Raw genomic sequence first — 14,507 nt, forward strand, 5'->3', positions numbered from 1 at the left:
CCGGGGTTTCCTCACTGCCGACCCAGGAGGCAGCGCCACAAGCAGATAACACCAAGTCTCTGAGTCATCTGACCAGGGCTTAGCAGGAGCATCCCGGAGAGACGGGAATCCTCTGCCGCAGCGCTGAGTTTCGGCAGGATCCCACAGGGCAGCGCAATGGGTCACCGGCAGCCCCCAGGACCCAGTGGGGGGATCCCGGGCGTGCGCCCTGCTCCAGCAACGCGCTTTGCATGGAAACGCACAGAGGAATCACACGCGCTGTCCTGCTAGTGAATGCCTGGCAGCATCGCAAGGGGAAAGAAAGAAGGGGGAAACAAAAAGCGCCATTGAGAAAGGATCTCCAGCCAAAGAGGCAGTAAGCAAATCAAGGGAAGCTTTAGAAAAGGATGAAAAAAAAGTACAGCTAAAAACAAGGGCAGCCAAGCCTGCAGAGCAGGACAGAAAGTGATCCAAGATTTACACGGAAGCAGAGGCGAGGCTGGAATCACCAAAGAGGAGGTGGAGGAGATCTGTGCTCATCGCACAGCAGGCCTGGGGCACGTTTTGCATCCAGGGCTGGGTGGTGAAACGGCTCTGGCAGCCGCAGAGGTGGAGGGGAAAGGCCTGCTCAGTGCTGATGGGCCGCTTTCATTTTCATGCTGCAGGGCCGGGGAGTTTTTTTAAGGTTAAAACCACCTTGCGAACAGGAAAAGGCTGAGGCTCTATTTTGCAACAGGTTACTCCTCCTTTCACCCTCTTGTTTTTTAACCCTTTCTTTAAACAACCCCCTTCCCGGGCGTCTTTCCGCCCCACGCTCTGGGGCCTGGCCGCCCGTTGGGACGCGAGCGGCTCTTGCCGAAACTCGGCAGCGTCCCGAGGCGCCGCGGGGAGCTTCGCACACGGCGCCAGGCGGCAGGTTGGGCGCAGGCGCTGCCGCCCCCGCTGCCCCCCTTGCCCAAGCGGCAGCACCGCGGCGGCCTCGCAGCTCCGTCCCGAGCAGGCGGCCGGGCTCGCGAGCCGGGGCGGGCGGCCGGAGCGTCGCGTGCGGAGGAGCCCGTGCAGGTGGGTCTCCCCATGGCGCTGCCACCCGTTGCCCCACAGCGGGGAGGTTTGGGGCGGGGGGACGACTCCAGCGCCTGCTCTGGAGGAACGGGGCCAACACGGAGCTGTGCATGTTTTGCAATTTGGGGGGGGCGTCGGGAGGCTGGCGTGGGGTAGGTCAGGAGCCGTGTCTGCTCCTGCTGCTCCCTCCCCTCCGCCTATATATATATATATATAAATATATATTATATATATATATATGGAATAATCACAAAACCGGCGCGCGCGGCGCCGCGGCGCTCGGCTCCCCCCCGGGCCGCGCGGCCCCGCCCCGGCGGCGGCCCCGGTGTCGGCGCGCGCGCGGTGCCACCGGGGCGGGGACGGGGGGGCCGCGCCGCCCGCACAACAAAAGGAGCCGGAGCGGCCGCGCAGCCGGGGCCGGGCAGCGGGGACCCCCCCCCGCCCCGCTCCGCCCCCGGTGGGTTTGCGCGGGGACACGCGCGGGGCGGCGGGTGGCGGCGGCCGGGGCCGCCCGCTCCTGCGCGGACGGGAAAGTTGCGGTGAGGGGGGGCGGGAGCGGCTCGTATTGGGCCGCGGAGGCCCCGTGAGGGGTGAGCAGGGGTGGGCAGGGGGGTGAGGACTTGGGGGGCGCGGGGACGGGCACGGGGACAGGCCGGGCTGGGCATGGGGGGTGCGTAGGGGTGGGCACGGGGTTGTGCATGGGGCCATGGAGGGCACGGGCGTGTGTGGGGGCACAGGCTGGGCCGGAGGGTGCAGGGCTGGGGCGGGCACAGGGAACAGGCTGTGCCGTTCCAGGAGGGCCCCAGCCGCGTGGGGAGCCCCACATGACAGGTCCCGGGGGGTTTCTGCACCACTGGGCGCCCACCCGGCTTGGCACGACATGGGGGCTGCGGAGGGGGTTTCCAGCCCTGTCATGGGTGCCCGTGTCCTGCACGGGGGCAGGTGCCTCTTGCGCCCGCCTGTCCCGGCCGCTGACGCTCGGCGCTTTCTCCCTCCCTCCCAGGCCCATCAGCGAGTCCGTGCCAGCCCCGGGGCGCCATGTCCCGCCGCAGCCAGCGCCTGGGCACCACGCGCTACTACCAGGGCGATGACGACGCGGCCACCAGCAGCAGCGGCGGCTCCCTGCCGGGAGGGCAGCAGCCCCCCTTCAAGGAGAGCGCGGGCAGGTGGGTGCACGGGGGACGGGGGGGATTTTGGCCATCGGGTCCCCTGTCTCGCTTGTGCCCGGCAACAGCCCAGCTTTTCCCCCCCCCGGCACACGTTCCGCGTTTCCGTCCTGCCCGCGGCAGGAAGCTGCGGTGGGGAGGGAGCCGAAGGAGCACCTCACTGCCGCAGAGGGCCGCGCGGCGCGGGAGGGCGGCGCGCCGCGAGCGCAGGCACCTCGCCGGAAAACCGCGGCGGAGGCAGCGAGCGGGGCCGCCCCGCGCTCCCTGCACCCGGGCAGGCCAGCGCCCGGGATTGGGCGCGTGGGAGGAGCGTGTTTTGCAGGGACCAGCCGCGGCCGCCCTGCGTGGGAACGGAGGGCAGCGCTTGGGGCACAGAGGAGCCGCCGTGGAGCGGTGGCAAACGCGCGGCTCCTCCCCGGCTGGCGCAAGGCGCTTCGTGGGCGCGCTCGTGGCTCACAGCCGCGTTGCTCAAGGCTCACAAGTGTTTTCTCACCTCTGGCAGGACGGTCAGGAGGAAATCGAGCAGCATGAAGCGCCTCTCTCCCGGCCCCAGCACCCAGACCAGCTACTACAGCGAGTCGATGATGAGCGAGTCCTACCTGGGGGGCAGCAGGGGACTCCCAGCGCTGGGCAGCTTGACCTTCGAAGACAGCCTGGGGGACAGCAGGGCGCTCCCAGCACTGGGCAGCTTGACCTTCGACGACGGCCTGGATGGCAGCAGCTTCTGGGGTGAGAGGCTCCTGCCGCGGCGATGGGCTGCCCGTCGGTCGCGGTGCCAGCGGTGCTTGTCACCTCTGGGGTGCTCAGCCATGCTGGTTTCTCAAAGGGGCTCCGTGTTTTGGTGTAGGTGGGGAGCTCTCAACGAGGAGAAGAAGAGGCACGGGGGATACCGAGTCCAGTAAAACCAACGGGCTGGTGGAGAGCAAGACATACGACACGTATGCCTCCTCGTCTGGCTACTCCTCGGAAGACGACTATGCCAGTAGGGATGCGCCAGCTCCTTGGCAATGGAAGGGAGAAGGGTGGTGGGAGCTGCCTGAGAGCAGCTTTGCCCAAGTCCCTTGGCGAGATCCACTTGGTCATTCACCCCCTCTCACCCTCCTTTTCCCGCAGGTCACTTTAGTTCGGGCCAGAGCAGCTCTGGGTCAGGGCTCAGGGGTGCAGCCTCCCGGGTCGGCTCCTTCCTCTGGCACGTGATCACCTCTCCGGGTGAGTGTGGGGACAGGGGTGGCTTCTCACCGCAGCTTGATATGCTGTGGGTCGCTGCCCTCCCCACAAGACCACGTGCAGTATTGCCTGCTCAGCTGGATGTTCATTGGCCTTTGTTTTGTTTTGTCTTGTTTTTCACTGTCCCTTAAGAGTCACTAATGAAAGAAACAGGAGTGTTTTTTTTTTGTTGTTTTGTTTTGTTTTTTTGAGGGAAGAAAAAAAAAAAAGAGAGGAGAAAAAAAAAGGGAAATAAAAGGTACATGCATCAGTGGAAGGGTTTTGAAAGCTGCTGAAGGGAGCTGTGCCTGTGAGGAATGTGATGGTAAAAGCCCAAGCGCAGCTGCTGGCTGAGCGTGAAGGCCCTTAGAGCCAGGTTGATGGGGTGCGCATGGTGGGACTGAACCATGTTGTCCCCTTCTGTCCTCCGCTTGGGAGCTCTGGGGAGAGCAGGAGCAGCCTGGGGGGACACGGGGATGTCCCTGCTGGGGCCACACGCTGAGGGCTGATCCCTCTCTCGCAGTCCGGTTCCTGGGGTGGCTGCTCTCGTGGGTCAGAGCCGCCTGGCGCCGTCTCACCGGCACAGCTGCCCCGATGGACGGCGTCGCCTCGAGGAGGTGAGCGTGGTGGGGACAGGCGTGCGTGAAATGACGGGGGGACCCCCAGCACACTCTGCAGGCTGGGAGCAGTGCTTGCCACCAAAGGCAGCCTGGGCTTTCCTACATTTATTTTATTTTTTTAATGTAATCTTTTTTTGGTGAAGCTCTCCCTACCGATCTCCCATTTCTGGCTCCAGTCCAAAGGAAGGCCGCGGGTGGGAGAAGGCAGCTGCAGGCACACAGGCGCCTCTTTCTTCTCGGCTCTCCAGAGGCTATTCGGCTCTGAAGAAGTTCCTCCTGCTGCTGCTGCTGCTGCTGCTCCTCGCTGTGGTTGCCTATGGTAAGAAACCCAGGGCATGTGGCTCTCTTGCCCTCTCTGCCCCACAAAAGCCCTCTGTCCTGCGCCAAGTGGCAGGAGAGTGCAGTTGTGTTGAGGGACCCAGAGCTGTCGTTCTGCTGCCACCCAAATGGCAGAGCTGAAATCCCGGCACGCGGGTAGGGATAGTGCGTGGGGATGGGCTCGGTGCTCCTGATACCTCGTTCCTGGTCCCTTGTCATCCTTGCCCCAAAGGCCATCAGGTGACCCTCGATGGTGGTAATCCCTGCTATGGTGTGCTCTGTGCTCGCCACTTTAACCATCTCATCTCTCTGCATTGCCAGGGGCTTGGTATTTCTACCCATATGGACTGTCCACACTCAGCTTCTCTGCGTTTTCCTGGGGATCTGCAAAAGTCTCATCCTCTGGGGGAGCAGATATGCAGGGAGCTCGGGACCTGACTGCCCTGGATCAGGTAAGGGCTGGGGAGCTGCCGCTGGGGCAGCCCCAGCGTGGGGCTCCCCCACCGCCTGCAAGCCCCACTGGGGTGGGTGCCGCATGGGGACACCTAGGGCTGTGAGGTCAGGCTCCCGCTACGGCCCTGTCAGCTTTGAGAAAGCTCCTGCCCTTTTCTAGGAAGCAGTATGTGAACAACTGCCCTTTGGGACTAGCAGGTTTCTGTGCAGGTCCCTCAGGAGCAGGCAGGAGCCCAGGGGCTGGTGCCATGCGCGGGGGTTTTGTTGGCTGATGCTTCCCTCTGCCGCCGCAGGGGCTGAGCGGGGAGCAGCAGCTCCTGGCGCGCTTCCAGGCCCTGGAGAAGCGGCTCAAGGCGCTGGAGGCCGAGGCGTCGCGGTGGGAGCTGCAGCGGGGCGCCGTGGCGGCGGGGGGCGAGCTGAAGCAGGGGGACATCCTTGTGCTGCTGGAGGAGCTGCTGAGCCGCCGGCAAGAGGAGCTCGAGGAGCACGTCCGCAGCGAGGCGGCCGCGCGCGTCCAGGTGAGGGGCGCGGGGCCGCCCCCGCAGGCTCCGGGCGAGGGGTGCGCGCGGCCGGGACCTCATGTCTCCGTGCCCCGCAGGGCGAGCTGGACGCCCTCCGAGCCCAGGTGCGGATGGATTTGGACGGGCGCCTGGGGAAGGTCACGCAAGCCTCACAGGTATGGGCACGGAGCCCCGCTCCTGCCAAGCTTGGGGAGGGATGGATGGACAGGGCGTCCCGTGGAAGCGGAATGATTCTGTGCTGGGTGCCCGTGGTCGAACGTGGTGTTGGTTGGAGCCTCCTGCTGGGTTCATTTCCACACAAGAGCAGGGTGGTGGGGATGGGAAGCACTGTGGGGAGCTGCGTTCGTGCCCCAGCTGGCGAAGGTCCAAACCAGGCTTTTTAATGTCAAGCGTCCAAGGGAGCCAAGCGTCACTCCTTGCAACACAGCTCCTGGGAAATGGGGCGGCGTGTGCCGCGTCTGTGCCTGGGGGTGGAAGAGCAGGGCCAAGACGCCAGGAGGAGGGAGGGTCTGGGGGGATCCCAGCGGCTGGGGGGCCCTTTGGGTTCCCTCATCCCGCCGGGTCTCCCCGCAGAGCAGCCCTGTGGGGAAGGCCAGGGAATGGGCTGGTTCTGGTGCAGCACCGAGATTCCCGTGTCCTGACATGACTCTGCTGTTTCACGTGCCCATTGCAGATCTCACCCTTGTGTTTTTGTTTCCCTTGTGACTGTTTCGGCAGGAGATGGAAGCCCGCTTGCTCAAGCTGAATTCGGAGTGGCAGAGGTACCGTTGGCTACCCGGGCTGAGCCCCTTCTCACCGCGACTTCACCTCTCCTACATAGATTTGCATCCCACAGGGCAAACAGATAGTCGGGTGAAATTGCTTTTTGCAGAGCCTAGGAAGGGCTTCCAGCTCAAGTTTGGTGAGGGAAGTAAGGGATGCTGAAAGGCGCAATTTTTAAGGGAGAAAGGTTGAGAGAAGTGGCCTGGATCACAACGCTGCTACAAGGGAGACTGCAGCGAGTGACAGTGGCAGAGACCTGTGTCACCAGGAGTCATGCAGGCAGGAGCCGTCCCACGGCTGGGAGCTCTAGCTGGTGGGGGAAGAGGCCCCTCTAGGTTGGAGGAGGGGAGCTGGCGTTGTTGGTCTCCGGCAGGCGGGTTGTAAATCCCCATGAGGAGCCCTGGGGCAGCCCGGAGGTGCCGTGCCAGCCCTGCCTCCGCGCTGCCTGACTGGCCCTCACGCCCTTGTTGTTTCCTCTCTTCTTGGTGGGGTGCAGCTCCGCACAGGACAGCCTGAGGGGGAGCTTCCAGAAGGAGATGGACAAACTGGAGCGGGAGCTGGCGGGCCTGAAGAGGGAGCTGGCACTCCTGAAGTCGGACCAGGAGGTGGTGGGGAAGCACATGGAGGTCATGCTGGAGCAGATCAAGGGAGTGCGAACAGACGTGAGTCCCCGATCCTTTACAGTGGGTCTGGCCTGTCCCATGCCAGGGTTTTTAGGACTGGTATTCCCAGGGGATTCGAGCCCTTTGCAGATTGATCCCAGGAGCCCTGCAAAGTCCTTGTGGGAGGCACCTCTGCCCGAGGCTGAGCTCTGGCCTTGCTGCTCGCAGGTGGAAGCGCAGGTCCCCACCTGGATCAGCCGGTTCTTGTCGCAGCCCCGGCAGGACGGAGCGGCCAACCTCTTCCTGCAGCGGGAAGACTTGCAAGCCGAGCTCCAGGCGCTGGAGCGCAAGATCCTCGCCAAAGTCTTGGAGGACCGGAGGCTGTCGGCACGGGATGCCCAGGCTGGCATCGGAGTGGCCCTGCGGCAGGGGGGAATGGCGGGGGTCACAGAGGAGGTGAGTGTGGGCCTGGGCCTCGGGGACATGGAAGCACCTGCGAGTACTGGTGGCACCATGGAGGGGCCTGGCGTTTAGCAGAGCCGTGGGGACAGCCCTTGTGCCTGAGATACTGCTCCCGGGTGTGCAGATGGATGTTGGAGCAGGCTAGGATGTGCTATGGTGAAGATGGCATTAGGGCTGGCAGACCCAGTGTGTTTTCCTCTTGCCCCTTTGCTGTTTTCCTTGCTGTCAAAACCCTGTCTGGAGCTTGGCATCCTGTTGCCAAGATGCATGTTTGCTTTGGTGTCTTAGCGCAAACAAGTTCTCCTGCATCAGAAGCTTCCAGTGGGAGCGGTTGGGATAAAGACGCTGCTGGGCCTGGGGCACACTCGGCCTCGCAGGAAGAGTTTGTGCTCCTGCTCTGTCCCCGCTTGCTCACTGAACACGGTGTTCCCTGCCCTGACCCCCGTGAGCATCTCTTTGCTTGCCTCTCCAGACGGGTGCCTTGTGGCAGGGCGCTTGTCTCGGCACGTTTGCCCTAGGTTGTACTAACTCTGCGGGAAGGGGCTGGTTTGGGCAGCCTGCTAGGCAAGATCCTGCGTCTCCCTCTAAGGAGGGGCAGCTCTGCAGCGCTGTCTGCTGGGTTGTCCTGTGAGTCTGGGCCTGTGCCTCGAAGGTGAGGGTGGGAGAGGAAGAGGAAGGAGCCACAGTCTGCCTCTGCCTTGCCTTCAAAAGCTGTGCCTGGTGCTCAGGTTGTTAGTTCTCGGGCCAGGAGATGTGGAGAAAGGAGGAGTCGTCGCCAGGGCTTGTACGTCATTCACCCGAAAGCCAGGCAGGAAAGGCCAGCAAGGTTTCCATGGCGGGAGTGAGATGTTTGCAAACAGCCCCAGTCACTGTCGTTCTCTGCAGTGATGCAGTGATTTTTTTTTTTTTTTTTTTTTTGGGGGGGGGGGGGAAGGGGGGCGGGGCCAAAGCATTTTAATTGAATGACACCACAGGAAAAAATGAGCCTGTTTGTTTTGAAAAGATTTGTTGGCAATTCTCTATGGAGGGCACATGGAGAGAGGCAAAAACAGGGATTAACAGCAGGCTCTCTCCCACAGTCCACTCAGGCCTCATGAATGCTATAAAATATAGACACAAAACAGTGATGCTGGATCCCTCCCTTGGATTGAATTCCTGAAGGATATATTTATTTCTTGTTTGCCTATCTGGGAGAAGTGGAAGCTTTTTTGCTGGGATTCAGTGGCTTGTCTGACCCTGTGCAATGCTTGTGCTGCAGCCCCAGGTTTGCCAAATAGGGCAAGCTGGTGTCGGCCCCTGTGAGGAGGGGGAAGCAGCAGGTGGAGGGGACAGCAGGCGAAGCTGGGAGAGGCACACGAGCTGCAGGGCTGTGCCCGCTACCTGCAGGGGATCCAGCTCCTCTGGGGCAGCCAGCCCATCCATCAGGATGGGAAGGGGGAATCCAGCATGCCTGTACATTGCCACTTCAATGCATGGCAGCTGCAGCCAGGATATTTTAAGAAACACCTAACGATGCTCTGTAGCCAAATGCACAACCTCATGCTTTTGCTGCCTGAATTTACCCCCTGGCTACCTCGGGAAAAGTTCTTTGCCCCAGGAGGAGGCGATAGCCCAGGGCGGGTGCACATCTGTCCCTGGATGTGCCAGAGGGGTGCGCTCGGGGCAGGGTGCCCTTGGCAGCCCCTCAGCCCTCTCGTGCCCTGTGCTCCTCCTGCAGCAAGTGCATCTCATCGTGAGCCAGGCCCTGCAGCGCTACAGCGAGGACCGCGTGGGGATGGTGGACTACGCGCTGGAGTCGGCAGGTAGGCGGGGGTCCCTCGCCCCCTCGCGAGGCTGCAGGAACCTTTTGCCCTGGGAGCCGAACCTGGGAAACGCTGCCCAGGTTCCCCACGGCGGCGCGGCAGCCGCAGCGCACGCAGTGCCCCAGGGCTGGGCGCTGCAGCCTCACCTCGTGTGGGCCCCTTTCCGTGCCAGGGGCCAGCGTCATTAACACCCGCTGCTCCGAAACCTACGAGACCAAGACGGCGCTGCTGAGCTTGTTTGGGATCCCGCTGTGGTACCACTCGCAGTCCCCGCGCGTCATCCTGCAGGTGAGCACCGTGGGGAGCAGGGCGCGCGCCTCTGCCATCCCCATTTTTCCCCAAATCCCCGCTGGATTTGCTCCGTCCCATTGCTTGAGTGAGCTTAGAGAGGGCCCTCTTCTTTTTCTTCCTGAGCCCCTGCTCTCGCTGTCCCAGCTTGTTTCTCCTCTCCAAAGCCACTCATACCCCTCTTTTCTTCACCTTTCACTGTGCTGGTGCCCTGAGAGGTGCTTATTTTCCACACTCCAAGGAGTGTGGAAAACCACAACAACCAAGGAGTTGTTCTCCTCCATGGGGACTTGAGCCGCCCTTCTTTGTGGCTGCTGGATTCCACCTGGCACTGTCTCTCCTTGAGCTGGGTGTTCGGCTTAGCCCAGGCCCAGCCTGGCCCTTGTTCTTTACTATATGCTGTGAAGAAGGGGGACTTTCTTTACAGCAACTTAGGAAGTTGGTTTGGAGCAGTGTGATTCCCTCATTCTTCCCCATGCCATTAATAGCTGCTGTGCTTCTTTCCAGAGGGGGCAGCATCTTGTGGGGTATAAATATGTCCATACGGAGCCTGAAAATGCTCCAGTGTGAGGGAGCCTAGGTAACAGTGGGAGAAAAACAGCGTTAATGGCAGTAACCTTCCTCCTGATGCCTAAGAGCTGCTGTCTTGTTCCCATGTGCGTAGCCAGACGTCAACCCTGGGAACTGCTGGGCGTTTCGCGGATCCCAGGGGTTCGCTGTCATCCGCCTCTCCAGCCCCATCCGTCCCACGGCTGTGACGCTGGAACACATCCCGAGAAACCTCTCGCCCCAGGGGACCATCCCCAGTGCTCCCAAGGACTTCACTGTCTATGTGAGTATTCTCTCCTGGACCCCAGGGAAAAGGTGGATACTAGGGGACTCTGCAGGGGGTTTGAGGGTGGGAGGCAAGGGGAGGGGATGATGCTGGAGAAATGGGGTGAGGAGTGGGTTCTGTACCTGGCTGTGGGGTGCTCTAGGAGGGGTGCATTTTAGTCTAGTGAGGATAAATAAGCAACCCCTGTGGAAGAAGAAGAGAAGGGGAAGCACAAGGCTCAGGGCAGGGTTTTGGGGTGCGAGTGTCTCTGGGAGGTAGGTGGTGGGAAAGGGAAGCGAGGAGGTGTAACTCTTCGTCTTTTCCCCACCTCTCCCCACCGGTGCCTGTTCCCGTTTGTGTGTTTTGACCTGGAAAGCAGGCGTGGTGTCCAACGCCCTTGTCTCCATCCCCCACTCCTGCCCTGGACTCTCTGATCACCTCACGTTCTCCCTCTCTACCTCCCTTCCCCTCTTTGCTTGTTGCCCTTAGGGTTTGAAAGAGGAAAGAGAAGAGGAGGGCACTCTCCTTGGGCAGTTCATGTACAACCACGATGGCGATCCCATCCAGACGTTTTACTTGAAGGTGAGGTGTGGGCTGGTGCAGGGGCTCTGCAGCCAGGCAGAGAACTGGCAGTGATGCCAGGGTGGAGGATTTGAGGGGCACAAAGCCATCCTAAAGGTGCCTGATTGGTTCTTGGAAGATTTGCCCATGAGGAGTCGCTGTTCAGGCTCCTGTCATTCTGGGAGGGGATGCTGCAAGTTTTGCTCCTGTACGTGGGCCCCAGGCCAGCTCACGTCCCTGGCAGGACGTGTGGCACCTGAAATCTGAGGGATGCTTTCTCCCTATCTCAAGGGCTCAGGTGCATGTTTCCCTTCCTGCTTTGAAACATCCCTTCTCTCTCCCTTCTTGCCAAGGGTGAAGACTTGGGCACGTTCCAGCTGGTGGAGCTCCGGATATTGAGCAACTGGGGGCACCCCGAGTACACCTGCATCTACCGCTTCCGTGTGCACGGGGAGCCAGTGCACTGACCCCCCGAGACCGTCCGTCCCGGCCGGCTGCCCCGGGTCCTGCACAGGCACTACGGCATGATGGCGCGGGGAGGATGCTGCCTGGGAAGAGAGCAAGAGAGAATCCATCCATTTTTTTGCCGCTTCACATGTTAAAAAGTCCTGGGAGGTGCAAGCAGCTGCCCTGGAGAACTTGTTCCCCTTCAGCTTTTCTGTGCTGCCGCTTGCAGAGGGGAAAATTGGTATTTAGGGGAGAAGAGTGTAGGCTGCAGAGGATGGGGTGGTAAGGCAAGAACATCCTGTGTGGGTTCTAGCACGGCCTGGGTTATTTTCCGCGCGTATGGGACACTTCAACTTTTTAAGCTAGCTTTTTATCAGGTCTGTGCAGTCCACGTGTCCCCTCTTTCCCCACCTCATTTCTAATGGCGCACGTAACATTCCCATGGCTTGTGGGAGGTGTATGTAATGTATCCTGCTGCATGCAGGCTTGGGCATGTTGCAGCGTGCGTGGCCTTGGAGACCAGCTTCGGGGTGTCAAAGTAGCTTGTCACGACCAGCGCATCTTGTGTCGCTGTCACCTCCCTTCTGCTTGGGGCAGTCCTTCTGCTTGGCCTTGGCTCGCTGAAAGTCCCCAGGTCTTTAAAACTGGCTTGCAGAAGGGAAGTAAGGCAGTATTAATGCAGTATTAGTATAAAATGATTCAGGGTAGTGGAGAGGGAAAAGTAAAGACTCTGGGGGCTGTGCAGCCAGCGCTGCCGTCTGTCCCCCGGCTGTGCCCGCCACAGGCAGCACTGGCCCCGCGACGCGGCGGGCGGCCCGTGTGGCCCTCCCCGTGGTGTCAGGGCGGGCATGCGTCCCCCGCGCTGCTTGGCCGCCAGCTGCTGAGTGTCACTATTGACAGCTCCTGGCGCCTGCTTCCCCTTTGGAGTCTGTTCTGTGGTTTTCTAAGGGGGGAGGGCTGGTTTGAGGTGAGGGTGTCAGGGCCTTTTTTGTAATAACAAAAGAAAAACTTCTTCCATGCAGTGTCTACTCAACTGGTGAATGTTCTGTCATGTGGTACCGCTCGGGCGAGCGGCTTAGGCCCAGAGCGGGCTAGAGCTTTATTTAGTAGGAGACTAGTGTGCGCAGAAAGCTAGACTAGACTAGGAGCAGCAGAGCTGTTTAAAAGCTTGGGCCTCGAGCCCGAGCGGCTTCGTGGCTGGGCCCAATAAGACAACGTCCGTGGTGGACGGCTGCGGAGCACGATGCCGGCGGCTGCTCCCGCTTTCCTGCCTTTGGAGGACCCATGAGGGGTGCGGGCAGCTTGTGCCCGTGACCGCTTGTCCGTAGGTGCATCTGCACACAGGCCGCTGTGCTGGGGCGCGCGGGGCCGTGCGCTGCGTGGCCTCTCCTCGCGTGCACAGGCCGGGGCAGAAGGGAAGGACGTCTGCGGAGCGCGATCGCTGCATGCGGCAGGGGGAATGGGAGCGAGCGCCCGGCTGCACGCTAGCTCAGCTTGCCTTCTTGGATAGTGTTTGTGACATCCCCACTGGATTGTCTTTAGATGAACGAGAAGCCAAGGGCTCTCGTAGCCATCATTTTGGCAGGTTGCTGCTGGCATCACCCTTCCCAAGCAATGCAAGTGCTGGGGAGAGCAAGGGAAACTGGCTCCTGCTCTGGTCTTTCTGCCTGAAACACAGTGGGGCAAAGGGACGTGGTGCAGGGGAAGGAGTTGAGGAGGTTTCTCCCATCTACATGCGTTTAGTGCTACCCACGAGGGTGAGGTGGCAACGCTGCCTTTCTGCGTGGGTCTTCCATTTCCAAGAAAGCAAACCAGCGTGCACTCCTGATCCCTGCGGTATAGTCCCACTTCCACAGTTATCCCGTGGAGCCTCTTGGAGGCCTCTGCTGCCAGAAGAGAGCAGACCCGCAGCCAGTGACGATAAATTCTGTCCTATATTGAGCTTAGACTCAATTTTTGGCAGCTACAAACAAAGTTATTTTAAACTTGCCTGCAGCTGCCTGCCTTGGAGCGCCCTTTGTGCGCAGAGCAGTGCTTCTGCAAATGCCTAGGCCTTGCTGGGCTCCACAGGGCTCTGTGTTTCATCTGATGAGAAACTGCTGGCACGCAGAGATGGGACCCTCCTTCCTCATAGCGGCTCTGTGTCTGTCAGAGCAAATACCATAACCACGTGGCTAGAAGGCCGTATTTCTCATATCCCTTCTGGCTCCCTGGCCCTGGACAGCCAGGGGGAGAGCGCTTGCCTAAGGAAAATGACCTTTTTGTAAGTGAGGCACCATGGTGAGAGGTAGGAAAAGGGGACCTCTTTCCGCTGCGGATGGAGCTGGAACCAGGCCCCTCTGCTCCTTCCGAGGCTCTCCTAACCGCTAGCCAAGGGCTGTGGAGCTGCTTGCTTTAAGAGAAGGAGCTTGCTGGGGTCCCCGGGTGATGAAAGGAAAGGAAGGTCCTTGCGGGAGAGAGCTCAGTCTCTGATGTTGCCGGGTGAAACCCCCTGGATGGAGAGGAAACGCTGTCTGCTGTGCCTCTCGCTGGTCCTTAGCACTGGCTTTAGGGCCCTCCATGTGCTGACTGCGCTGGGCGTGCTGAGCTCGGACACAGGAAGGTCAAGTGCAGTTTATCAGGCCTGGAGCTGGGTAGGGGGTCTGGGCTGCAGCGCAAGCACCGAGTGCCCGTCGAGGCATCTCTTTCCATTTCTGGAGCACTTTTCCTACACTCTACAGCTGCAAGGAAGGAGAGGGCATACAATACTGCCACTGTCAGCCTGGAGCATCTTCTAGCCCCCAGCTCCTTCAGCCTAGTGCTGATACACAAGATGAACAAGGTGAGACCAGAGCAAGGAAGCAGCTGTCAGAGCAGCCTTCCCTTATTCACTCCTTCTGCCTCCTTTATTTTCCCTTCGTTCTCGGTTTGCCCCTATACAAGTGTTATAAATTAGCCCTGCATAAATGGGTGGTTACAGGGTAGGAGATAAATTTGTATTGGATTTTGTAGCCTGTTGCAAAATGCTGCACTGTTTTGTTCATTTTTTAATCAACAGATTGTAATTTATGCCTATGCAAGAAAAAAATAAAAAGAAAATAAATTATAGCAAAAATCTTAGCCTTCGCTGTGTTTTACAGGTGCCTTCAACTAATGAAAAAGATGTACAACTACCAGACAAAAAAATGTTGATGTAATAGTGCAAAGTTGCAGCTCCTGCTTTTATGGAGCCTTTAACTTCCTTTCCTGAAGGAATTCGTGGAAGAATGATGGACAGATGTCCTCTTCCAGCCTTGTATTTCTTAGGCCACCTCCATCAAAGGGCGGCATCGTGGAGGTCTCCCCTGAGGCTGCCTCCCGCCGTGGCAGCCCAGAGCAGTGCAGCAGCTCTGCTCCTCACTGAGCTGCTGCCCGGGCTTTGCTTCCCAGGCTGCAATTCCCAGTTACGCTGTGGCGGGAGGGAAG

At 60.2% G+C, this 14,507-nt stretch overlaps 1 protein-coding gene across 1 annotated transcript; it reads left to right on the forward strand.

Moving 5' to 3' along the window:
* The first annotated feature begins 2,042 nt into the window (after positions 1-2,042).
* SUN2 (Sad1 and UNC84 domain containing 2) lies at positions 2,043-11,103 on the forward strand. The gene is made up of 17 exons (XM_088531863.1): positions 2,043-2,207; positions 2,710-2,936; positions 3,055-3,189; positions 3,321-3,416; positions 3,937-4,030; positions 4,177-4,352; positions 4,673-4,803; positions 5,098-5,322; positions 5,403-5,480; positions 6,043-6,086; positions 6,584-6,749; positions 6,918-7,145; positions 8,869-8,953; positions 9,126-9,241; positions 9,906-10,073; positions 10,545-10,637; positions 10,970-11,103. The coding sequence occupies exons 1-17, from the start codon at positions 2,080-2,082 to the stop codon at positions 11,081-11,083; spliced, it is 2,304 nt and encodes a 767-aa protein (XP_088387989.1). The 5' UTR covers positions 2,043-2,079; the 3' UTR covers positions 11,084-11,103.
* The last annotated feature ends 3,404 nt before the right edge of the window (positions 11,104-14,507 follow it).

Source organism: Tinamus guttatus, unplaced genomic scaffold (genome assembly GCF_059628265.1).
Source record: "Tinamus guttatus ecotype Peru unplaced genomic scaffold, ASM5962826v1 Tinamus_guttatus_pri_ptg000439l, whole genome shotgun sequence".
Classification (NCBI taxonomy): Eukaryota; Metazoa; Chordata; class Aves; order Tinamiformes; family Tinamidae; genus Tinamus; species Tinamus guttatus.